We start from the raw sequence: 26,021 nt of genomic DNA on the forward strand, positions 1-26,021 counted from the left end.
CAGCTATTTCTTTTCCCCTAAGTCTTCCAGTGCAAGCTGCTCTGTGAATGCGAGTGTGCAAAACCTTCTGCAGATGATGCAGCATTGTGGCCCACACATCCTTCAGAAACCTTCTGAAGTGACTGAACCTAGATGTCTTTACAAGCCTATTAGAAAAACTTCCCTGTGTAAAGCTGTACCTTCTGACTCAGAAAAGTCTGTTTCCATTTGTGACAATTTGTCTGAACTTTTAATGGCAATGCAGGATGAGCTGGACCAAATGAGCGTGTAAGTATTTTTATTCTTTATCAGAAGTAGCAAGATATTTAGATATCATTTTTTCTTCTCAGTCTTAAGACCAGTGCCATTTACACATTCTTAAAGGCCTTACCTGGCCATTTGAACAGATTGATATTGATTTTTCATTGTATTTATTGGTACTACTTAAAATTTTAATTGTGTGTAATTACTATTTTTCCAATCTAAGGAGTTTCTGTGTTCCCAAGATCTGGACTGATAGACAGATATTACTGTCATTCTAATGCATAGGGCCTGGTGACCTTAGATTATAACTCACAAAAGCTTTTATAGAATCTTTTAGTTAAATTAATGATTTCATTACACAAGTAGGAATGAAATTCCTTATTTTAGACTTTGGTACTTCTGCATTACAAATTTTGAAGCAACATCCACAGTAAGGAAGATTTCTGTATGGGATACATTATATAATGCCCCATGTTTAAATATATATCCAACAGAAATTCCAGAACTGTGTGATTTGGCTGGCCAGCTAGTTGAACTAAGACTTCTGTAGAAGGTATAGCTAGTTATTGTATATTGACAGTATTTCATTGAGTAAGCTAACTCCAAATCTAGGGATTTCTCAGGCAAATATTTCCACAGCTGGAATTCTTTCAAAAATACTGCATCAGTAATTCAAGAATTAGAATTAAGAAGAGAGCCATTTAATGCCTCTATTTAAGGACATGAGAACATTTGACTACATTTAGCTATGAGCATCAAGAATTCAGATCTTGTTAAAAGTTGTTTAGCTAGCAGCCTAAGTTTAAGATATTTCTAATTGTATTTAATCGCAAGGGCCTGGTTATATTTACCATGTATTTAATTATACAACCCTAAGGGAAGAGACTGTTTTTGAAGATTAATATTTAACTCTGACTAAAATTTATCATTGAACAATGTTTTAATTATGGCAGAAACATATGCTATAAAATGTAACTGCTTGATATTTGCTTTCCTTTCGTAGGGAGCATCAAGAACTACTGAAACAAATGAAGGAAACCGAAAGCTATTCAGTCTGTGATGACATAGAATGTGAACTTGAGCGTTTAGTCAAGAAAATGGAAATTAAAGGAGAACAAATTTCCAAACTGAAGAAGCATCAAGCTAGTGTAAGAAGGCTTTAGTAAAAGATTTTAATGAAAAGATAAAATATCTGGATTTAGCGTTACATCTCTATGTGACCTTCCAAATTTGAGGTCTATGTGTGGGATTTAGTGAAAAGATAGACAGAAGTAACTTAGGCTTGTTACAGAATAGAGCCATCTGTCCCATTGGAATAATATGGGCCTCTTACGTAACTCTCCCAGGTTAATATTTTTAAAAATGAGCAAGAAAGTTTAGTTATGTATTTAGAAATGGCTTTGGGGAAAATGTAAGGTAGGGTAATTTACCTTAGCAGCTCTCTGGTTGCCCTTTTAGCATTCTTTTCCCTTATCTTTCTGTCCTCTAATGCCTTAATGATGCCCCTTATATCAGCAGGTCTCTAATTCAGTACCATACATAAACCTGGCTCCTCAAGCAGTACCCCAATCCTTAAAGCACTATTTCCCCTTTCCCAAAACATGCTGTGCTGTGTTCCATTCCCTGGGGACCTGTATTCACCTAGCTAAGGTGCGTAGAACAGGTGTGGCAAGGAGAACTCTCTACTTGTTTATGAAGTCTTAATAACAAAGAATGGCATAGCAGTTTTAGTATTTGAACAGAAGAATCATGGAATATAATATTTTATCCCAAGACCGTAACTCCATAGGTTGAATTTTCAGCTACTGTTATATTGCTGGAACACAAGGCAGAAGGAGCCTTTCCAGGAACCTTCAAGCCACATCATGTTGCCATCTGCCTATGGATATAATCATCACTCATATAAGTTAGTGATATAGTAACCTCACAATAAGCCCTTCCCCCTTTATAGGAAAGTAATAAAAGATATAGAATGTCATAGCCTTTATTCTTCTTATGGCCAATAAAGAAAGAAATGAAACTTTTGAAACAAATATTTTCCCTTTATTGGCTTTTAAGGTGATAGTAAATAAGAATTTTTATATGATTGTTTTAGAGCAAAGATTTTACAACTGTACGCCTTCTTGGAATTACATAGGAGAAAACTTGAAAGGAATAAAAGAATAATCATATTTTTAAAACTTAGTCTATATATACTGTATTTTGAAAAGCAAAATTGATATTCCATAATAGCTATAGCAGTATAAATTTTCAAACATTTTATGATGATCAATTTAATAATATCTGTAATAAAAATTACCTCTTAGCCAAACAGAGAACCAGGTAGTTATCCAAAGTCTGGATCAGCTCTACAAATTAGACCCATGCATAAGTGAAATAGACAAAGTAACAGGTTAGACTTTGAAGAAATGGGTTTTAGCTAGTTGATAGGTATTGTTTTTGTTTAATTCTGTCTGCCCCCATTATTACCAGACACTCCTCAAGGAGATAAAGTTATAGTTATTCCCTTGACTTTTTTTTTAGTATTCAATAGTACTTTAAACTCAGGAATACTTTTAAGATTTCACATACGTGTGTGTGTGTGTGTGTGTGTGTGTGTGTATGTTTATATATATGACTCTATAAACTTCATGCTCATTCCTAAAACCAATTTGCTTTGCTGGTAATATCACCTAAAAGGTCCTTTCCCTCCTCTCTATTCTCCAGTTTTTGCCAGTTTCATATCTTCCATACAACCTTTCCTTCAACTTCGCCAGGCCACATTGATGTTGTCCTACTTTGGTCCTCTTACATACACACTTTCTGTCCTACTCAAAGTTATCCTGGCTTGCAGTATTCTCTAGTTGTCATGTATATGCTTTTCTTTCACTAAGAGTAATAAGCTCCTTGAAAGCAAGAACTGTTTTATTCATTATATTTCTACCTCACTAGCACTGTTAGACATGTAATAAATGTTTGATAAATAAAAACTTACTGAATTGAACTTTTTAATTTAATGTAATCTTTGAACCATCATTGCAATCCATTTTAGGATATATTTTTAGTATATTTTTTACTAAAATATTAGATTTTTTTTTCTTTCCAGGTTCGTAAACTGCAGCAAAAAGTTCAGAACTCAAAGATGAGTGAAGCTTCAGGTATTCAACGAGAAGACATCTACCCCAAAGGATCAAAGAACATAAAAAATAGCCCTAGAAAATGTTTGAGTGAAACTAACCCTTTTCAGAAAAACAACAATTTTCATCCAGTACGAGTTCATAATCTTCAAATGAAATTGAGGAGAGATGATATCATGTGGGAACAATAACGCAAAAGCAGAACTGTGTCACCTTAAATGAACTTTGTCAATGAGATCTTGAATTGTCTGAAGTGGTTTTAATTTAATACACTTTTGTGAAATTTTGAATTATGTTTCTAGCCTCTATAAAACATGAAGTTGTAGTATTTTTAAATTAATACCTAATGACCTAAGAGTCCCAAATAATAAATGATTGCTTTTTTTTATTCTTATTTCAACATATTGTGGGGGTACAAAAGTTTAGGTTATGTATATTGTCCTTGTCCCCCACCCGCCGAGTCAGAGCATCAAACGTGTCCATCCCCTAGACAGTGCACATCGCACTCAATGATTGCTTTTTTATTTTTCTTATTAACCAAAGTCCCCAACTTTATCATGTCTCAGGACTTTGTTCAATTTGCAAGTATCTTAAGCTAAATCTAAGAAACTATACTAAAATTGACTTAAATCTGAGATACAAGTACCATTCTACTTTTTTATTTAGAAGGCTTATAATCTTAAGAATTAATGTTAAACCAACAGAGTACAGAAAGGTCTTTTAACTTTCCTGGGCTTTTGCTGGTGTTTCTTCCCTATCTTGTTTTAAAGGTATGAAATGTTTTTCTCTTTTGCAAAGTGAAAAGCGTAATGGTCCTACAGTTTTGTGAAGAAGCTTTTAATCCAAGTTTTATGTGACAATTACAAATAGGAAACCATAAACTTAATTTTTAGGAGATAAAGTTATAGTTATTTCCTTGAGTTACCGTCATAACTTCATTGCAGAAGTTTTCCTGTGCTATTCCCAATCTCTTTTACAAATCTAGTTTTTTAAATACTAGTGACTTATTTTATCTTACTTTATAACTTTTGATGACTTTTATTCTTTGCATTGTGTATAATGTTCATCCGTGTAAATTGAGTCTGTGAATTTAGGACCTACAAAAGTGGTAATATTTTTAAGAAGAAAGTATAGGAAGAAGAAATTGGTCATTTAATTACCTCATCTAACAAAAATTCAGGGAAATATGGTACATTTTTATTTTTTATATTTTAAAATCAATGATGTCATAATAGATTTCTTTGTGTATACATGCTTTATAATAAATTTGCACTTGTTGACCTATCATTCCAGAAGTGTATAGAAACTAGTATGACTCTTCTGTACTCTTGGTTTCTCACTCAAATCCTCTGGAGCAGCTAGAGAACTGGAGTCATCAACTGAAGTAGAAATAGTGGACAGGCACAAGAGGTGTAACAGAAGGGAGGAGCTCAGAATATACGGTAGCAGTCTAAGAGATGGTGATTCCAAAGGGACAGAGTTAGACGCACATGTTTACCTATTCTCTGAATGCACAGCGGGGGCAGTGTTCAAGATATAGGTGTGAAAAAATGTTTAGGTCAGGATCTCAGGAAGCTAAAAAAGCAATTTTTTAAAGACAGTCTTTCTTTCTGTTTTCCTAGGTAATTCCCAAAAGTATGTGTAGGAGAAAGTGGGTAATTGTGGACCTTCTGAGGAGAAGGAAAACTGTGATTCATTCTAATGGTGAGAAGAGGTACCATGTTAGAAGATCTTTCCATACCTGGAAATGGGGAGGTGACTGAAGATGGCCAGATTGATACTTGGAATTGTCCTTGAAAGTAATTAGTCACAGAGATGAAAGTTTCTCTCCTTCTGGTTTAAATAGTACATGTGCCCTTTGCTGGCTTTCACGCCCCCTCCCTCATAAGCTCCTCAGACCTGGAGATGTTCCATAGGGTGTTTCATCTGAACTCCGTTTTATCACCTTACCTGTTTTTCTACTGTGCCTTTCATCTTTAAGGATATGAATTTTATAGTTTAAGCTTATCAAAAACCCCACCAGGACTGTAATACAGCCCTATATTTCTGTGCCTTTGTTTTCTATGCATCTCGACAGGGAACTGAATATATTTAGTTTATCAATAAAGTCATTACTTGTGAAGATGTATTGCTAAAAATAATTACCATAAAAAAATTTAAGTCACTTTAGGAACACTTGAATATTTCAATTAAGAATTGAGAATTCCCTCAGCAAAAGGGTTGACACTGAAAAACTCAATAAATGTTTTTTGAATCTGAGTGATCAAAAAAAATGTTGTAGAACACAAGTTTGCATGGATTAAAGCCTAAGAAGCAAAGACCTAAATATATTCTTTGCAAAAGTGGGAATATTGTAATTTATTTGGGTCCTTTTTTCTTTTTCCTTATGTCTGGAGAGAAATTGCTTTGGCTTCTTTCCTAACCCAGGTTTCTAATGGGTGGACGTAAAGAATACAGTTCTACCATGGTACAGAAATACATAGTCACATGCAGCAACTTGATTTGGAGTCTGTTTTGGTTGCTGAGGTGACATTTATTAGTGAGGGACAATAAATAATGGTGTCTTGGTGCTCCATTACAGCAACTGAACTAAAAATGTATCTCTGCTCACAGACTGCCTGCTTGCCAAGGCCTTTGACTCCTCAGGGGGTGGAGCAAAAGATTTCTTTCCTGGATGGGGCAGTCTATCGTCAGTGTACAGGAGTTGCTATAGCAACTCTACAGCTGTGCTCTGCCTAGCAGAAACTTGGTATGATTTCATTGATTTTGTTCACTTAAGTGAAAAAACAGAGTTTATTTTTTATTTAATTAGAAGTTGAAAAAATGACGTTTTCTAGCCAAGGCAGCTCTCAACATTGATGAAACTGAAAACTTGAAAGTTCCAGTGTTTGAAGCAGCAGGTATTGTGAATTTTCTAATACTGGAAATGGGAATTGGAATCTTGAATTAACTGTATTTGGGTGGGTCATTGGCAACCCAGCCATTTTTATGAGGCTCTAGCTAAAGATAGAAAGGTTGGAGGGAAATGTTCAGTTTTCAACAATGTAAGATTAAAGTGGGAGATAACTGGCTGGGATGGTGTACTTGAAAATTATTTTCAAGATTTTTTTGATAGCTTTATTACTTTAAAAGTATAATTTTTAACATAAAGTAATATTCTTAATCTGTGACAAAATATCAAAAAATTAAATAAAAATTTGACATGTAGAGATCAATCTAAGGGAGAAAAGGGCAGTTGGTCATGTACAATGGACGGAGTGTGTGTTGTGGCCAAAATCGCACCAGCTGCCATTATTGGTGTAGAGCAAATAATGAAACTCCTAATGGGGTTTCCTGGAACTCTATTCAGCTGTAACTAAAGCTTTACCTACTGAGAACGCTTAATTTTATGTGAAGTTTAGATAAGTATAAGCTGACTCCCAGACATATGACAAGACAAATCTCTTTAAGGCATAATAGCATCTGTGAGATTTTAAAAAAAGCTCTTTATAGGTGCCATTACACTTTTTAATTAAAGTGAAATGAGGATAAACAAATAAAAATAATATTGACTGTCACTCATCTGAAAACAAATTTACTTCTTGGTAATTAAATAGACCTTGTCAACACCTCGGTCTTTTTCATACTATCTTATCTACTTATTTTCGTGCACTTTCTCTCTCTCTCTTTTTTTTTTTTTTGGTATTTTGTCATGTAAAGAAAATTAGACATAGAAAAATATAAAGTTAAGTCTTTAAAATAATGTCTGGGTCAGATTTGTTTTTATTATAGCTGTAGACTAATTGTCTATTTAAAGAATTAGGTGGGTTTTATTTCCTGGTGGGTTTGCTGGGAATGTTCTTACTGGAATAGATTCATTGAATTCCCATTTGGTGCAAGATTTTACTAAATTTCATAGGCAATCATTAGAATTATAAATTACCACCGTACCACTGAAGACATTTATTTTTTATTATATATGCATGGTCTAATGTGTAACTGTGTTTAACGGTTTTAGGAAAGAACACTAGAGAAGAAAATTTATCTACTATTACTTTCTTCTCTGAGGAGGTTTGTGGCAATGTAAGACTTGTTAATTACCAGTTCAACAGTCTGGTTCATGAGCTGGAGGGGAAGGGGGATTGGCTCCAGGGGTTTGGGGTTGTGGGAAGAATATTGAGGATTATGAGTTGTCTGTCAAAGGACAAGTAAAAAGTTCTATGAGTAATATAAACAGCTTTCTAGAAAACTCTTTTAAAATAAAGGTGGTGTTATCCACCATACTCTCTGCCTCAATTTTTCCTTCTTTGTGTTTGCTTGTCTAGCTTTCCCTCATTCTTCAGGTGTCAGTTTATATCTTCCTCTAAGAAGCCCTCTTTAAGCCCCCTCTCATTCCACTGTCTCCTCCTAAATCTGGCTTAGCAGCCTCTTCTAGGTATTTCCCTCTATCTTTGCACTTGGCACACTTTCTTGTTATTATTTGTCTGTCTTCCCCACAAACTGAAAGCTATGTGAGGGCAGAGTGCTTTCTTGCTTACCACTGTAGCCCAAGTACCTAGCACAATATCTAGCCCCAAAGTAGCCCTCTCAGTAAATGTTTGTTTGATAATTCTATTGCATGAAAATATATTAACCTTATTTGATGGTCTTATCTAAGTGAGCATATTGGAATGTGCACTGCTGTTTCAGGCACCAGTTCAGCTGTTCTACTGTATTGCCTTTCCAGGATATGTGACCATATTTTAAATAACCACAGGTTAAGAAGAGCCCGATATTGTTTGCTTGGGCAGGGTGTGCTTTCACAGACAACAGGTACTCAGAATGATGCTTTCTTTGATATTATGATGCCAAGGGTTTCTTATTTGGATATTGGTATGTTTGCCTTGCTTATTCAGCAAGTATTTCTTTATCTCTAATAATCAAGTGTTGATCTCAAGATACTGTACTAGATGCTATGGGAGATTCAAAGACATATTATGCATCGATTCGGTCTTCAAGTTGCTTATAGTCTGGTAAGGGAGATAAGACATGTATATAAGTTAAAAGAGAACAATAGGTGCCATAAGAGGTATAATGACCACCACAGAGCAGATGCTCAGTAAATATTTGCCTCCTATAATAAATGTTTGTTCTCATCTATTGATAAAGTGCTTTTGGAGTTAGCCTGCTTGTGATTTCTTCATTCTCTATCTTCATTTATATAGTTTTCACTTGCTTTTTTGCCTGGTAGCAGATATTCATCTAGGATTCTCACTCTTCATTAGGCTTGTTGATTGAGATACCAGTTCATTTAGTAATTCCAAACATATGCTGTCTACAACCAGTATATAACTAGTATCAAATTCAAAGGCACGAGTGGAGTAAGTGGGTATGAAACATTGAAGTAAATGGGGAAAAAATCAAGCAATAATGACTTAGACTAAAACAGAAAAATAAGATATATACAGAAAAATTGTATTCTAGAGGCCAGTTATTGACTTGCACAGAATTATGCAAATGATTGCTGTTAATTTCCTCATGAACTTAAGCCACTCAATTTCCCTATACTTTGGCATCCTCGTAAGTTGGATCAAGTCAGTGTTTTTCAAACTGTAGGTCATATCATATTGGTGGATTATCAAATCAAGTTAGTGGGTCACTACCAGCATTTTTAAAATGATATAGCATTGAAAATACCAGAGCACATCATACATAATAAAGGTAGCTAATGTTTTGTGAGACTTTGTGAATACTGGATTGTAATTTTGAATGTAGCCCTTAATGTTGTTTGGAGAAGAAAAAGTTGGTTTTTAATGAATATTTAATGAGAATGAATTTGAATGATGTGGAGAAAAGCAGGATAGTTGAAAACAGGAATAATCCCAAATCCCCTGCTATGGCTTGTGGCAATCTACTATTTATCTCAGAAATACTATTATGAATCAGCTTTATGTGTTTTATAGAAACAAGTTCCATTTTAATCAATACCATTACATTTCTTGGTCTATATTCCTAAAATGCAGTTTTCAAACACTAGCCAAACTGTTGCTTTTCTAATGAAGTGTTGCTTTTCTAATGTGGACAAATAAATATATTCAACATGAATCCCTTAACAAATGACCTTATTATTCTACCTCTGTGTAGAATCTAACCAAGCATGAGTTTTGTGAGTAGGAAAGACATTTGTTCTGCAGGTGCTTCAGACAGTTTTATAATTCATAAAGATGTGAGATTTGTGGGAGAAAAACAATGTGCATGTCTCCAATCTGAAATGAGCAAAGAGCTATCATTTGACAAACTCTATGTGTCTGAGCATCAACAGTCAGCAGCACCATAAAAATTTAAAACCTGACAATACCACCAGTGTATCACTCTTTAATAACATGTCATTTTACTGAACAATCAACTGATCAAATATTTTTTAATGAGCAGGTATGTAAATATCTTACCTGAAAAATAGCTTCATTAAATAAAGTAACTACTTACTGAGAGAATTTCTGTGTATTTCTGTGGCTTTTAATATCCTATTTAACAGATTTCTTGTAGCCATATTTCTTGTAGCAAAGCCACTTTGTTTTGAGCTATGGTCAGAACATAGGAATAAATGTTACAGGGAAGTGAGCAATAGAATGGTGTTCATTATAATGGGATTCTACCCACTTGTCAAAGTTTATTTGCCACTACAAATTACTGAAGTTGCTTAAACAGTTAAAGAGATCTTAGTCTTTATGAAAAGAGGATTGTAAAGTGAGCCAGACCTTCGGATCATAGCAAAAATAAGGTACTTTTGACCTGACTTTGCTTAATCTGATTAAATAAATTTTAGGATAGGCTCTGAAAAATCTTAGAAGGGTTTTTGTTTTTTGTTTTTGTTTTTTTTTGTTAGTTTGCCTTAAAGTTAAATGTACATTGATTTGTAGGGTATTTCTTGGAAAAACCTGTTACTGAACTAGAACAGAATGTGAATCATTTCTTGCCTGAAATACAAGATTGATGTTTACAGGGCAGTTGTCCAGAATCTGCTGGCTGAATTGGAAGGTATTTCACTCTTCATCACTGTAGGTCCTTTTAACTTTACAAATGTGTTACTTAAAACATAAGCCATTTTGGTACACAGGAAACCCACTTAAAATTAAATTTAAAAACACTCCTGAGAATTCTGTGGAACATTAATGGGTTTATAACTTATAATTTCTAGCAACACTATCTTTAGTACCTTAAAAAGTATTTTCAGAGATAGCTAATCCAAAGTCTGTGATACATGTAAGAGAATAGCACTATTCATATCTTAACTGTGGAAGTGCTTAAGCACATAAAAAGCATTATGCTTTCATTTTCTAAAAATGAACTAAGCTATAAATTTAAAGCTGGGAAATCCAGTACCAGTGTTAAAAGAAATGAATTCTAGGTTAGGAGTGTCTACTTTATTCTCAAAAATAAGTGATCTTTAAAAAGCTTGTTCTCTTAAGTATATAATTTCTCTGCTGTTAAACTTGGAAGAATTTATGTCAATATTATATACTTTGATTCTTTCTTGTGGTGTGATTTCAGTGGTGGGCACCTAAGCTAAATTTTCAGACAAGGTCCTTTTTTCTTTGTCTTTTACAGAATGGCTGTCAAGTAGAAAGAGGCTGTGCCTTTGGTATTTGGATAGGATATTTGTCTGTGATTTCTTATTCTCAGAGCATTCCTATAGATATGCCACAAAAAGTAGAGTTTGATTCTCTTAATCCATTCTACTAAAATACTATTCATTCAAACTACCATCTACAGAAATAAAATTATAAACCACTCAAAAACTAAAGCATTCAGAAAAGGAGTGTATATGCAAAAAGGATTTTCAAGGGGTACAAGTTTTAGAAAGACAGGCTTATCAAATTAAAAAATGAAAAGTATGTAAAGGAAAAAACTACAAAATACCAAAGTCCCCGAGTTTAGTTATTCTTTTCATGGTGGAAAAAATTTTCTCAAATAATTATCATGTCCAGAAAGGTCATCATGTATCTTCCGACATCAGCATTACCAAAATCAGGGACATAGTTATTAAAGAGACTAACTTACAGGAAAGACTCAACGTTTCATTTACTCAGGGAATGAGAACTAGCCAGGGTGATTGTTTTTGTTAATGTTACTTTATCTCATTGCTTTCTTTCAGGTAGTCCCCAAGACCACCTTCAGGTTCAGTGATTCACTAGAGGGACTCAGAATTCAGAAAAGTTGTTATGCTTATAGTTATGGTATATTATAGTGAAAGAATGCAGATTAAAACCAGCAACTGAAAAAAGGCACATAGAGCAAAATCCCGGAGACACCAGGCACAAGCTTCCAGTTGTCCTTTTCCAGTGAAGTCTTGCAGACAGCACTTAATTCTCACAGCAACAATTTGTGACGACATTCTTGGAGTATTGCTAACTGGGGAAGCTCCCTCCAAGCCTTGATGTATCGGTTTTTTCTCAAGGGTTGGTCACGTAGGCATGGCAAGGCTGACTGCCCACGTGGTTGACCTTCAGGCAGCAGCCCCTCCAAAGATCAAACTGATACCCCATGGCCCAAAGTCCCCACCATAAATCACATTGTTAGCTTAGACTATCTGGCATGGCCTAAGGCCCCAGGTAAACAAAAATACTCACATAAGGCAGGCTATTCCAAGGACTTAGAGGTTACCTTCCTGGAGCTGGCCAAGGGCCAAACATTTCTTTGGAATGTAAAGGGTTTACACAGTCAAAATCTGCTGTGTTGATCCTTTACTGCAGTGTTGTTTTATTTTGTTTTCTGTCAAATATGATGTGTATTGCTTACCCATCATGACCTCTAGTTAAGCTGTCAATTTTGCCTTCAAATTTTCTTCTAAAGCATGGATTTGAGCATAAATTTGCTTAGTGATTTTCTGATTCAGTATCATTACTTTGATGTTTGGTTTTATTACGTAAGTATCATAAAAGGCGATGCTTAATACACAAAGACCTTCTTGTAGGTCTGGTTAATAAAGCTAGAGCCATGTGTTGCTAAAACTTAGGAGTAAACTTTGGAGGCTTTGTAAAGTTCACAAGGTTGTCATTACTTTTATGTGTTAGGTGTTGTTCACATATTGAAATCGGGAACCAAGAGCCATCCAGTTCGCCTCAGCCAAGTTGTTACTGTGCTACTTAGTAATGGGCCTGCCATGCCACTTCAACGAGATTTGTGGCATGGGTCATGATTACAAAAGTGATTTGTTAATTATTGCCTGGTAGGAAGGAGAACAGTTTCTTATTGAACCTATGCAAATAGCCACATGGGTATGAAAAGTAAAGGAACTTAATAAAGACACTTTGTGTAATATTTAGCCATTTTTATCATTTTATACTTTTTAATGTCATTTTCGATAGGATCATTATTTTTGTATTTTCCTGACAATGTGTTACTTATAAGTTATAGAAAGAATTTTATTGGCCAAGCAAGTTGGTGGATACCTGTGGTCCCAGCTACTCAGGGACGCTGAGGAAGGAGAAGGATTGCTTGAGGCCAGGAGTTTGAGGCTGTAGTGTACTATTGTCACACCTGGTAACAGCCACTGCACTCTGCCTGGGCATCGTATCAAGACCTCATGTCTAAAAATAATTTTCATTGATTTGATTTCTAAAGGGTCCATTAGAGCATGATACCATTTAAAGAATATTTCATTCTAGTTTATTCAAGGATAGCCTATTGAGAGTTTAAGATGAAAAAAGGAATCTTTCTTATATGCCTGTTAGAAATAGAACATTAGCCACATGCTATGGTTTGAATGTGTCCTTCAAAAAGCATGTGTTGGAAACTTAATCCCCAATGAAACAGTGTTGGGAGGTGGGGCCTAACAAGATGATTAGGCCACAAGGGCTCTGCCCTCATGAATGGATTAATGCCATTACTGCAGGAGTGGATTCCTTATAAAAGGATGAGTTTGGCCCCCCTTTTCTCTCTCTCTCTCCCACTCTTGCCCTTCCGCCTTCTGCCATGGGATTACACAGCAAGAAGGCCCTCACCGGATGCCAGCACCTTGATCTTGGACTTCCCAGCCTCCAGAACTGTGAGGAAATAAATTTCTGTTCTTTAGAAATTACCTAGTCTGTGGTATTCTGTTGAAGACAGTGCACTTAACTCATTTAGTTCTAGGTGATTCTTTTTTGATTTTGGGTAAAGCAATCAATTTTCATAAAGTTATCTACTTACATATTTAAAGAATCTTGATTCATCTTTTGGTAGTATGACAGGTATCTCTTTATCTTGCTGCTATCAGCTTATACTGAAAAGTTTGTTCCTGTGAGTCTACTCCCTGTAGAGTCAGTTATGAATGGTAAAAATGTGAGGCTTTCATTTTTTTCATGTTTCTTCTAGAAGACTGAATTTCTGGTATGTAGCTTATAGCAGGGGCCTTTAGGCAAATACAAGAGAAAAGCAGAAGCTGTCTACGAATGACAAAACCAAATGGCTAAGATTGACTTGAAATTGCCAATAATAATAGAGGAGAGTCCTTTATTCTAAAATAACACATAATGATTTTATTTATTAGTCAATAATTACAACTGAAAGGAAAAATATATATGGACAGAGTGGGCATTTAAAAATCTCTGGGTTCTTTTAATTTATCCTGTAAAATATTTTGGGATTGTCACCTAGAAACAAATTATTCCCTTAAAAAAGAATTAATTTTTAACAGTTATTTTATGAATCTTTGTATGTGAACATGAATATGCTTCTGTCAAACCTAGAAGTTACACAATTGCTAAAATATATTTTTATATTTATATTAATACATTTTATTTATATATAATTAACATAGGTTAAACTTCTTCTTACTGATTAGCAAGTTCTTTTTATGTTAAGGACTCGTTGATAAGAAGAATACTTTTTACAGTAGTTTTGAGCTAATAAAAAATCTGGAGTTGGCCAGGCATAGTGGCACACTCCTATAGTCTCAGCTACTCAGAAGGCTGAGGCAGGAGGATAACCTGAGCCCAGGAGTTTGAGGTTGCAGTGAACTATAATGACACCACTGTACTCTAGCCTGGGTGACACAGAATGAGACCCTGTCTCAAAAAAAAAAAAAAAAATCTGGAGTATACCAAACATTTCTAATTATTTTTAGCATTCCCTTCTTTCATAGGATACATGAACAAATCTTAGCAGCTGTCCAGCAGCTGTTTGGGGAACCCCAAACACAATTTTGGTGTAAAAAACATAATAAGAGTCTTATTTTGAATGTGGGGGCTGAATTCAGGAAAGGCAATATCAAAAAAAGCTATCAGAGGAGAAAAGGTATGAGTAAGTGACTAAAGAAAAAGGTTACAGGCAATGTTAAACTAAGCACTAGGTAATGATATTTATGAGGAACTTTTTCAAAGATGAAGAACTTTTGTTTAAAAAAATAGTTCAAAGACATGACAAAAGCACAAAACATTAATAGACTCTCAAGAGTATTTTGGTGATATAAGAAACTTCTGCTATTTGGGCACCAAATACCTTTTAACTGCTTTTTGTTCACAGTAAACATATACTCAATGATCCATTTGTCAACTTAACAAAAGAAAATTTAAATTCTAGTTTTACTCTTTTTGGATGCCACCTATATTTTATAGAATAAGATTCGCAAATCTTTTCTCCATCTCATGAAAATAAATTCATTTACATCTAGTCAACTTTATAAGTTAATGCATTGTTAATGCTTCTTCCACTTTGCAGATATAATAAACCAAGACAAAGTCTATGTCTCCTCAGACCTTCTACTTCTATTCTTCTATTGTACACCTTCATACTTGTCTTTTAATAGTTTCTTTCACATTCTGGCACAACTGAACAAAACTAAATTTTTACTTTAAGAGAAATTATTCTCCGTTCTCATGGTAGACAAACAAAAAAATCCATTATTTTGCATACATAACCCCTCCACAGACACACAAAAATTATTTTACATTTCTTAAATATAATGAACATGTCTACCAACATATCTCAGTTATTTATACATCCTTTCAACCTATTCATTGATGCTCAATTACAGTGTATAAAAAAAAAGCAAGGGTATATTAAAACTTTTTTTTGATGACCCTGTATTTTTTTATTCTCTAGAAATGACTTGCCTACACAAATTACTTATATTAATAATTTGTATCCAAAGATTATTAAACAGCTCAATTTAATATTAGCTTAGAAATTAGGTAAATTTCTATAAACTTTGACCGATTTGACTTTCCATGAGAAAACAAACCCAAGTTTTGAGTATGTTAGGATGACGTGCTAAAATTTGAATTTACACTGTGGTAAAATCAAGGAGGAGACATATAGCCATTTTTATTTGTTTCATCATTTATTCATTCAGGAAGTATTTATTGAGCATCTCCACAAAATGTTCATAAAGTTAGATATTCAAAAATTCACAGCTCCACAAAGCATACTCATAGGAAGTGTTTCTTTAAAGGTGAGGGGTGAGGAACAGAAAAAGTACAGGCAAGCATTGGAGGATCTCAGAAATTAGCCAATCACAGATCCCCTACGTCTTTATTCTGATATTGACCATCAAGATCTATACAAAGAATTATGACTTTGGGAAATCTCAAGAGAGAAGTTCTCAGCAGAATTTTTATGCTTCTTTGATAATGTGAGGAAGCCAAGTTGTCTAACTAGGTATGCCAGTTTAAAACCATCAGTAAATAAACTGGTCCCATTGTGTTTCAGATTTTAAACAGCACTTTGTTTGTGATGGTTAATTTTATGTGTCGACTTGACTGGGTACATATAGCTGTTTTTAAAACAGCATTATTAAATCAGTCTAATTTGTTCAAGGATTCACGTTGATTAGGAATGTGACTATTTGAGATTTTCTTTCTATTTTTTACACTAAATATTTAAGAGCTCTCCAAATTTTTTTAAATAACCAGTTTTATTAATATTTTTCTCTCTGCTATCAATTTGCATTTCATATCAACTTGCAAATAAGGCTATTTTTTTTTTGAGACAGTGTCTCACTCTGTTGCCCAGGCTAGAGTGTAGTGGTGTCAGCCTAGCTCACAGCAACCTCAAACTCCTGGGCTCAAGCAATCCTGCTGCCTCAGCCTCCCAAGTAGCTGGGACTACAGGCATGCGCCACCATGCCCAGCTAATTTTTTCTATTTTTAGTAGAGACAGGGTTTCACTCTTGCTCAGGTTGGTCTTGAACTCCCGACTTCAAGCGATCCTCTCACCTCGACCTCCCAGAGTGCTAGGATTACAGGCGTGAGCCACCACACCCAGCCAAACAAGGCTATTTTTAACTATTTTTAGCTAAACATTTTTTTCTTCTGCATATAGGATTCATTAAGAGAATCAGCAGACTTAAAGCAATGAGTTCAATATTTTCTTCCTTTTCTAAAAATCCTTAGTTATCTTACTTTAAATTTATAAAAGTGTTTAATCGTCTCTATAAGCCAACCCAAAAAGGAGTTCTAGATTTAAGAGACTTTATAATCAAATTAATTTTTTTTCAGGGCAAGGTTTCTTAACCTCAGCAACTACTGACATTTGGAGCAGCTAATTTTTGTTGTGGATGGCTCTCCTGTGCATCATAGGATATTTAGCAGCATCCCCCAGGTACATACAACTGTGACAACCAGCAGTGTCTCCAGTTATTGTCGAGTATCCCCAGGGCAGGAAAAATCACTCCCAATTGAGAACCATAGGCAAATGTGCTCAGGAAAGGTATACCCTCATCCTAGAAATGAATCTATATTAATCTTCTGGGCCAGCTATGGAACTGTGGAGAGTTTATAGCTGGACTTCTCCCTATTTATGTGTATGTTTTTTATAGTGCTTGTCCAATCAAATGTGGGTTGAGCTGGGGCACAACTTTAGGTTTATTAACAGAGCTCTTTCTCATATCTTTACCTGGCTTGTTTGTGTGCTTATATTTTACTTTTTTTTTTTTTTTTTTTTTTTTGAGAGGGGAAAAAGAGTAAAATATGTGCACTGAGAACTTTCAGATTTCTTGCAGAGGTGGTGATAATCCAGACAAGCCAGACCAGTCATTCCCGTTCCAGCACAAATCCAGGCATTTGCAGAATGGTTACACAAACCAAACAACACCTTTGAAGTTTCTAGCCTTTGCTCTAAAACCACATAAAAACAATTTCAAATTTTATTCATTGTGTATATATTTTTTCTCTTTGATAGTGGATTTGTCTGTTGGAATTAGATATCCTTAAATAGTGTGTTCATATGACAGCTTTCTGACTGATTAATCTCCAGCATTTTCCTGAGGGAGAGAGAAAGATGACTTTAGAGAAAGATGTATAATTGCAAATGGACTGTTACAAAAAGCTATGCCTTCCTTTTGGGGGAGGAAAAGGGCTTTTAAAAAATTAATACACAGAAAGAACTGCCAACTTTAGTTTATAATATTGGCCACAGATGGATCAAATGTAATCAAAGTACCAAAAGCATGAGTCATTTATTGATGGTAGCTGGTAGCAGCTCCAGATCTCCAAGGGCTGCTCACTGTTCCAATGAGCACAAAAATATTTTTCTTAATTAATTTGAACTCTCAGTGGCATACAAACATGAAAAACAGCAGAGTTTCATCAATGGTCAGAGACAAGAAAATAAATCAGTGATACAGGGAGTGATATGCACAACTTTCCAACCTGTTGGTGAGTGAAATGTATCAATTTGACTAAACCAATGTTGTTAAGACCCAGAGGCAAAGAAAAGATGGATCTCAGATGACAGGAGATAACAGAATCCTCGAGACAAACTTAAAATACAATCAGATATCCTGTCATTTGTTATCTCTCAAAGAACAGACCATTAATATGTATATTCTCAACACTTCTGCTACCAATGGAGAAATAAGTGGTTGTGTACAAATCAGAACAAGCATGAAAACCAGTCTTGGCCAGGAAACAAAAGTCAAACATAAAGGCCAGAAAAAAGAAATAGAATCAACTAGATTAAGGCCTTATTGCCATGTGAGACCTCCTTAGGACTGGAAAAAGGTATACCTCAAATAGCCCTTGAGTTGCTTTTCATGGACAATGTGGTTTACTTGGCTCTGGTTGATGAATACACCTCTGGTAGATACACATGTAAAATCTTGGTGGAGTCTATGGAATTGTCAAAGAATTACTCAGAGACAAAGAATTCAGAAAAGAAGTTTGCTTTCAAGGAAAATTTTTAAAGGACTAGTTCATCAAATTAAAAAATACAAGAAAAGAAAAAAAAATCCACAAAATTACCAACATTACTAAGTCTGTAGTTGTCTATTCATGGCGGGAAAGATAGCAGTTTTGTCACGTGATTTTCATAGCCACAAAAGTCATCACAGATCTTCATCTACTAGCATTGCAAAGGTTGGCAATAAAGTTGCTCTCATTAAGGAGTCTGTAACTTATAAACAAAACTTAAGGATTCTTTTACTTTGGGAAAATGAATGCCAGTGACAATGTACATGCTGATAATGGCAGCATTTTGCTTCCACACATCCTTTTTTTGGTCGTTGGTAGTTTAAAAAAATGAGCAAATACTAAGGTGATTTATTATTGAGGTAAAAGACACAATAATATAGGAGAGACAGCCAAAGTTTAAGGGAGTTACTTTGGAGAACAGGAATGTTTTATTTTTATTTTTTCTTTAAAGGAAACTGTCATAGCTTTAAGGATAAGATGATAGGAAGCATAATTCATGGGGTTATTATAATACTAGTGCCTAAGACAAATAATAAAAAAGAAAATTTTGACTCAGAAAAAGGATTGGAGAGAAGGGGTAGAACAAAATTAAATTTGCCAAGGCATTTCAGTGAAAAGCTGGATGCAGAAACTGTCAGACCTCAAGGAAAAATACAGACAGAATTCTAGAGTTCAAGAATTCATATAATACTGAGAAGACTGAGATTCATTTAACCTATATTCCTTAGATGAGCCTCCTCTTTCAGATACCTTAGTTTTTCCCAGAGATCTCTTAGGCCAGTTTTTCTCAAACTGTAGGTTATAGTCCATTAGAGGATCCTGACATTGATTTAGTGGATCATGATCAAAAGTTTGTCTGTCATGAAGTAGAGTAGAACAACATTATAGTACATCACATGTACTGCAAGTAAAGATTCAAACTTTCATTTTGAGTAGGATTTAGTAGAAAGGCCACGCTTCCACTAAAGATAAATTACAACAGATAAATTACAAAGTCATGTGTTTAAAGAATTGGAAAGTTATGGAAGTAACAAAGACTAAAAGAACCAAAATTTCAGAAATGAAAGAGCCTTCCTGGGTGAGTTGACAATCCCTAGCTGTTTGCTTCCTTAGGGAGTTTACCAATTCTGCTCACAGTGACACTGTTTTGGCATAGGGAACCAAATGGGACAAAGAGAAGCTAGGGGAGCTTTTGTAGGCCATGGTTGCAGGAAGGGCAGATTTGAATCTAAAGAAGTCTAAAGTATACCTATTAGGTATTTGCTGAATGCTAGAGTCTGAAGGAAACTGGGGGGCTGGTCCAGAAAGGCAGAGTAAAATCTGCAATCCTGCAGTGCTTAGTTGATAAATCCTGCTAGAGAGAGGAACTGCATCAAACATATGATAGGTCTATCCCTCAAATTTTTGCCAGATTTTGAATTTCCATGGGGTGGGAGGCTAACCTCAAAACCTTTGAAGGACAGAATTTCTGAGATGAGAATACAGAGAAAAGTCAGAATACAGAAAAGGAAGTTGAGCTGGAAAGGCAGAGCAAAATCTTTCTGAAGGTGCTTAGGAGACCAAATCCCACTGGAGAGAGGAAGCCCACATGAAACAATTGGCCAGTTTTTCTCTCAAGACTTTTGCCAGATTTTGAAGCTGCAGGAAGTTATAGAGCTAAACTAAAACCTCTAAAAGTGCTACTGAACCCAAATTTGAGTAAAAATGAATAAATGAAAGAAATAAAAATAAAAAATAAAAACATCTCAAAGGGTAGAACTGAATCTTCCACAAAGTTTAAGGGCTGAAGGCAGAGAGACCTCCCAAGCTATCCAATCAAAAGTCAGGAGAGCCACACCTGAGGAAGAAGGATAAACAAGAGGTAGACTGAGTCTAGCTAAAACCAGAATCCAGCCCCAGTCTAGGTCAACTCTTCATGGGATTAAGGTGATCAGCCCTGCAAGTTATGCATTTAACAGAGTAAAGGGAAAACTTGGTGCTTGCTGGTGGGGGGAATAACATCACTGTCATTCTGTTTCTTTTCTTTCTTTCTTTTTTTTTTGGCAGCGTGTACCTCTTGCTCTGTCACCCTAGGCGGAAGTGCACTATCAAGATCATAGCTTACTGTAACCTCAAACTCCTGGGCTCAAGCAATCCTCCTGCCTCAGCATCCTGAATAACTAGGACTACAGGTGCGTGCCACCATGCCCAGCTAATTTTTTAAAATTTATTTTGTAGAGACAGGGTCTTGATATGTTGCCCAGGCTAGTCTTGAACTCTTGGCCTCAAGCGATCCTTCTGCCTCAGCCTCCCAAATTGCTGGGATTACAGGTACAAAGCATTGTGCTGGGCCTTCTGTTTCTTTTATACACCAAATATAGCATATAATAAATTATGAGGCTTGAGTAATAGACAAGAAAATGTGAACAATAAGAAAAAACAGTAAAAGCAGACCCACAGATGATCCAGATTTTGGAATTAGCAGATAAGGACTTTAAAATAATTATATATGCACAAGGAAACAGAGGAAAAGATAGACAAACTGGATAAAATATTGTATAAATTTTGACAGGATTGGATCTATAAAAATAATAAGATATGCATTATAGAACTTAAAAATACAATAAGTAAAATTGAGAACTCACTGGATAGTTTTGACAGTAGCTTAGCCTGAGCAAAAAATAGGATAAATGAAGTTGAGAACAATAGAAAATACCCAAAACTGAAGCAAAGAGACCAAAAGAATGAAAAGGATAAAACTGAGTGTAAGAGACACATATATGCAGCTGTAGTGGCAGAAGGATAAGAATCAGAGACAGTGGGGCAGACACAATCTTTAAAGAGATAATAGTTGAGAAATTTCCAAAAACTGATAAAAGACGTCAGCCTATACATTAAAGCAGCTCTGTGAACCCCAACACCCTGCAAGAATATATACAAAGGAAACCATACTTACGCACATTGTGATTAAACTATTGAAAGACAAAGATAAAATCTTAAAAGTAGCAAGAGAAAAAAACTCTTTTTTTAAAAAAAAAAGCGACAGTAAAACAGATGACTAATTTTCTGACCACAAGTATGAAAACCAGAAGACAATGAAAAAAACATATTTAAAGTGCTTAAAGAAAAAAACCTTCCAATTTTATACCTTCTAAAATATCCTTTCTAAGTGATCGTAAAATAAAGATTTATTCAGACAAATAAAAGCTGGGAGAATTTAGTAGCAGCAGACTTACACTTTAAAGGAAGTTCTTGAGGTTGAAGGAAAATGAACCCCATGGAAGCATGAATCTTCAGGAAAGAAGAGCAGCAGAAAAAATAAACGTGTAAGTAAATTATTTTAAAAATTGACTGTCAAAGCAGCAATAATAAAATGTATTATAGGGTTTATAATATATGCAGGAGTAAAAAATGAGTTGCACAAATTGTGAGAAGGAGGTAAATGGACTTAAACCATTGTAAAGTTTTTATTCTCTAGCTAGTGGTAAAAACATACATACACACACACACACACACACACACACACACACACACTAGCTTAAGATAGCCTGTAGTAAGTTAAGGATGCATACTGAAATCTCTAGGTAAATGATTATCAAAGTGTGGTCTTTTTATTAGCAGCATAATTATCTAGAAATCTGTTAGAAGTGCAGGGTAACGTGGCAAATTCTCAGGCCTCCTTCAGACGTACTAACTCAGAACCTCTTCAGGTGGGACCAGCAATATACACTTTAACAAGGCCTCCAAATGATTCTGATGCACATTGGAGTTTGAGAACCACTGCTCTAGGTAACTACTGAAAGCAAAGAAACAGAAGTAATTAAAATTTTGACAGAAGTAAACAGACCAATAAATTTTTAATCTTGTATTACTTTGATTAATCCAAAGTCATACAGGAAAAGTGCAATAAAGTTACAACAAACAGATGGGACCAATAGAAAAATACATAAAATGAATAAAATAAAATAAATCTAACAAATAGAAAGATGGTATACTTAAAGCCAACTATGACAATAATCACATTAAATGGAAATGAACTAAATGATCCAATTAAAAGATAAATATTTTCAGGCTGGACTCAAGAGACATACTTTAAGTAAAAATACAGAGAAGTTTAAAAATATGCCATGCAAACACTAACCCTCAAAACAAAAATCATGGTGTGACTGTGTTACTAATAGGTAAGTTTGATTTTAAGAAGCCTTATTAGAGATGAAGGGAACAGGTTATAATGATAAAAGATTCAATTCAATGAAAAAGCATAACAGTCCTATCTGTATGCACACAATAACCTAGCTTTAAAATATGTAAAACCACAGTGTCAAGATTAAATGGAGAAATCGATAAATTCATAGTCATTGTCAAAGATTTTAATATACCTATCTCAATAACTCCTTTAAAAAAATCAGGCAAAAAATCAGTAAGGATATAAAAGGACGTAAAAGATTTGAATAACGTGACTAACCAACATGATCTAATTGACATATATAAAACACTATTCCCAACATCGGAATGCACATTTTTTTCCAAGTGTTCATGGGACATTTACCAAAATAGACTATATGTTGAACAATAAAGCAAGCTCAACACATTTTAAAAAATTGAAATCATACAGAGTATGTTCTCAGGCCACAGTGGAATCATACTTGAAACTAATACAGAAAAATAGAACCACTTTTAAACAACCTATAGGTCAAAGAAGAAATTGCAATGGAAATTAGAAAATAAATAAGAGATAATGAAAATACAACATTCAAAACTTATTTGATGCACTAAAATAGTGCTTAGAAGGAAATTTATAGCATTAAATGCATACATTATAAGAGAGGTTAAAAATTTCCCTCTCAAGAGCTGGAAAAAGTTAAACCCAAGATAGTAAAAGCAATGATAATAAATGAGGTGAGAAGAAATCAATGAAAGAGAAGGCAGATATAAATACGTAGAGAAAACTCAATTTCTCAAAAGAAAATAAATGGTCAACAAACATTTTTAAAAAACTGCCCAACATTAATTATCAAGGAAATGACCTTACCCCTGTCAGAATTGCCACTTTTAAAAAGTCAAAAACAATGTATGTTGGCATGGGTGCTGTGAAAAGGGAATGCTTATACACTATTGGTGGGATTATAAACTTGCACAACCACTACGGTAAGCAATATGGAGATTCCTCAAAGAACTAGTAGACCAACTATTTGATCCAGCAATTGCACTACTGAGTATCTACCCAAAGGAAAAGAGTCATTTTAACAAAAAGACACCTGCACCTGAATGTTTACTGCAGCACAATTTACAATTGCAAAGATATGGAATCAACCTATGTGCCCACCTACTGATGAATGGATAAAGAAAATGGAATTCATATATCTCTATATAGCTATACAAACACACGCACCAAGGAGTACTACTCAGCCATAAAAAGGAATGAAAAATGTCATTTGCAGCAACTTGGATGGAACTGGAGACCATTATCCTAAGTGTAGTATCTCAAGAATGGAAAAACAGATACCACATGTTCTCACTTTTAAGTGGGAGATAAATGAAGGATATACGTGATTATAAACAGCAGTGATGGACATTGGAAACTAAGAAAGGGGAGGTGGGAGTGGGGTGAGGGATGGAAATCTACCTATTAAGTACAATGTACACTATTCTGGTGATGAGTACACTGAAAGCCTGACTTCATTATGATTCAATTCATCCATGTAACAAAAAACACTTGTATTCCCTACATTTTTTTAAATAAAAAAAGAAAACTCAATGAAACTAAATGTTGGTTTTTTGAAAAGATTAATAAAATTGATAAATCTCCAATAAGACTAATCAAAATAAAAGAACAAGTATAGAAATTACCAATATCAGGAATGTAAAAGGAGACAACACTACACATTCTATAAACATTATTAAAAAGATAAGTGGCTTAAAAGGATAACATCAAGAAAGTGAAAGGATGATCCACAGAATGAGGAAAATATTTGCCAATCATGTATCTGATAAAGGACATGTAGCTAGAATATATAAAGAACTTACAACTTGTCAATAAAAATACAAATAACCAATTTAAAAATGGGCAAAGGATCTGAATAGACATTTCTCCAAGGAAGATATATAAATGGCCAACAACCACATGAAAAGATGACCAACATCATTAGCCATTGGGAAATGCAAATCAAAACCACAGAGATATTGCTTCACAACAACTAGTATGGCTTAAATTAAAAAAAAGACAGACAGTAACAAGTAAGACAGATAGTAGCAAGACTGGAGAAATTGGAACCCTCATACATTGCTGTTGGGAGCATAAAATGATGCAGCCATTGTAGAGAACAGTCTGGCAGTTCCTGAAAAAGTCAAACGTAGAGTTACCATTTGACCCAATAATTCCAATCCTATATATATGCTCCAGTGAAAACATGTACACAAAATCTTGTACATGGATGTTCATAGCAGTATTATTCATAACTGCCCCCAAATTGAACAACTCAGTTGTCTATCAGCTGATGAACAAATAAACAAAATGTGGTACAACAAATATCATTCAGCCATTAAAAAGGAACAAAGTGCTACAACAGGGATGAACCTTGAAAACATTATGCTGATGAAAGAAGCCAGGGATAAAAGACCACATATTGTGTGATTTCATTTATATGAAGTTTCAAGAACTGGCAAATTTATAGAGACCGAAAGCAGATTAGTGGTTGCCTATTGCTGGGAGAGAAGGGGTAGCTTAGAGAAAAATGAAGAATGACTGTTATGAGGAGGGGCTCTCTTTTTGGGGTGATGCAATATTCTAAAATTGTGGTGATGATTACACAACTCTGTGAATACACTAAAAATCATTGTACACTTTATGTGGGTTTGTCGTATGGAATGTTAATTATATGTCAACAAAGCTGTTAAAAAATAGATGAGGACATTATGAAAAACCTTCCACCCCTCCAAATCTGTCTACTTAGATGAAAAGTACTTTATGTACTGACATGTTCTTTCAAAAGTCGTATTGGTTGAATGTCATGATGTATAAGAAGAAGAACCAGCTAGAGATTGAGACACTAGGGGAGCAGGTGGGCCAAGGGCAGGGGGGCGGGGCAGCAAACTCCTTTCCTCAGGTCACCAGGTCCCAGCCTGCCTCCCTGGTTGTCAGCAGCAATAAAGCTGCCCAGGCTGCAAACCAGCTGTTAATCACTGTAGCTCCTTTCATGTGAGCGCTTACTGCATGCACCGTGCTTTGCGAACTTTATCCCATTGAATCCTTGCCTCCACCCTGTGAAGGAAGTAGTGTTAACCTTGTTTTATGGGAGGAAGCTGAGGCTCGTGGAGGAAAGTCTCTTGTTCAAGGTTCCCAGCAAGTGGCGAGTCAGGCTTTGTACTTTGAACCTACTCCAGAATTCCCATTCTTAACCACACAGTTAAACTACGTCCAACGGTAGAAATAAAATATTATGCTTTAAAAAAAGTCTTATTGGAAAGGACACAAAAAGAAATAGAAAATATGAATAATCATATATAGCTGTTAAAAAAATAGAATGTTTGTAATTTAAGCCCTCCCATTAAAAAA

At 34.9% G+C, this 26,021-nt stretch overlaps 2 protein-coding genes across 14 annotated transcripts in view; both read left to right on the forward strand.

Annotated features, from left to right (window-relative positions):
- CEP57L1 (centrosomal protein 57 like 1) overlaps nucleotides 1–5,554 on the forward strand; it is a 53,066-nt gene extending 47,512 nt beyond the window's left edge. For 7 of the 8 annotated variants that reach the window (XM_045544152.1, XM_045544147.1, XM_045544154.1 and 4 more), the window contains 3 exons: nucleotides 23–267; nucleotides 1,247–1,391; nucleotides 3,329–3,743. In XM_045544152.1, the coding sequence (XP_045400108.1) occupies nucleotides 23–267; nucleotides 1,247–1,391; nucleotides 3,329–3,550 (612 nt within the window). In that variant the 3' untranslated portion in view covers nucleotides 3,551–3,743. Of the gene's footprint in view, nucleotides 1–22; nucleotides 268–1,246; nucleotides 1,392–3,328; nucleotides 3,744–4,981 lie in introns of those variants that run through there. The other variant, XM_045544153.1, reaches the window with a different exon arrangement.
- Nucleotides 5,555–5,913: 359 nt separating this feature from the next.
- The window catches only part of LOC123633144, a 153,384-nt gene continuing 133,276 nt past the window's right edge, over nucleotides 5,914–26,021 (forward strand). For 2 of the 6 annotated variants that reach the window (XM_045544145.1, XM_045544146.1), the window contains exon 1: nucleotides 5,914–6,259. The gene's annotated coding sequence lies outside the window, so the exon portion shown is untranslated. Of the gene's footprint in view, nucleotides 6,260–20,615; nucleotides 20,659–26,021 lie in introns of those variants that run through there. The other 4 variants (XM_045544139.1, XM_045544142.1, XM_045544143.1 and 1 more) reach the window with 3 other exon arrangements.

The sequence above is a fragment of the Lemur catta genome, chromosome 2 (assembly GCF_020740605.2).
Source record: "Lemur catta isolate mLemCat1 chromosome 2, mLemCat1.pri, whole genome shotgun sequence".
NCBI lineage: Eukaryota > Metazoa > Chordata > Mammalia > Primates > Lemuridae > Lemur > Lemur catta.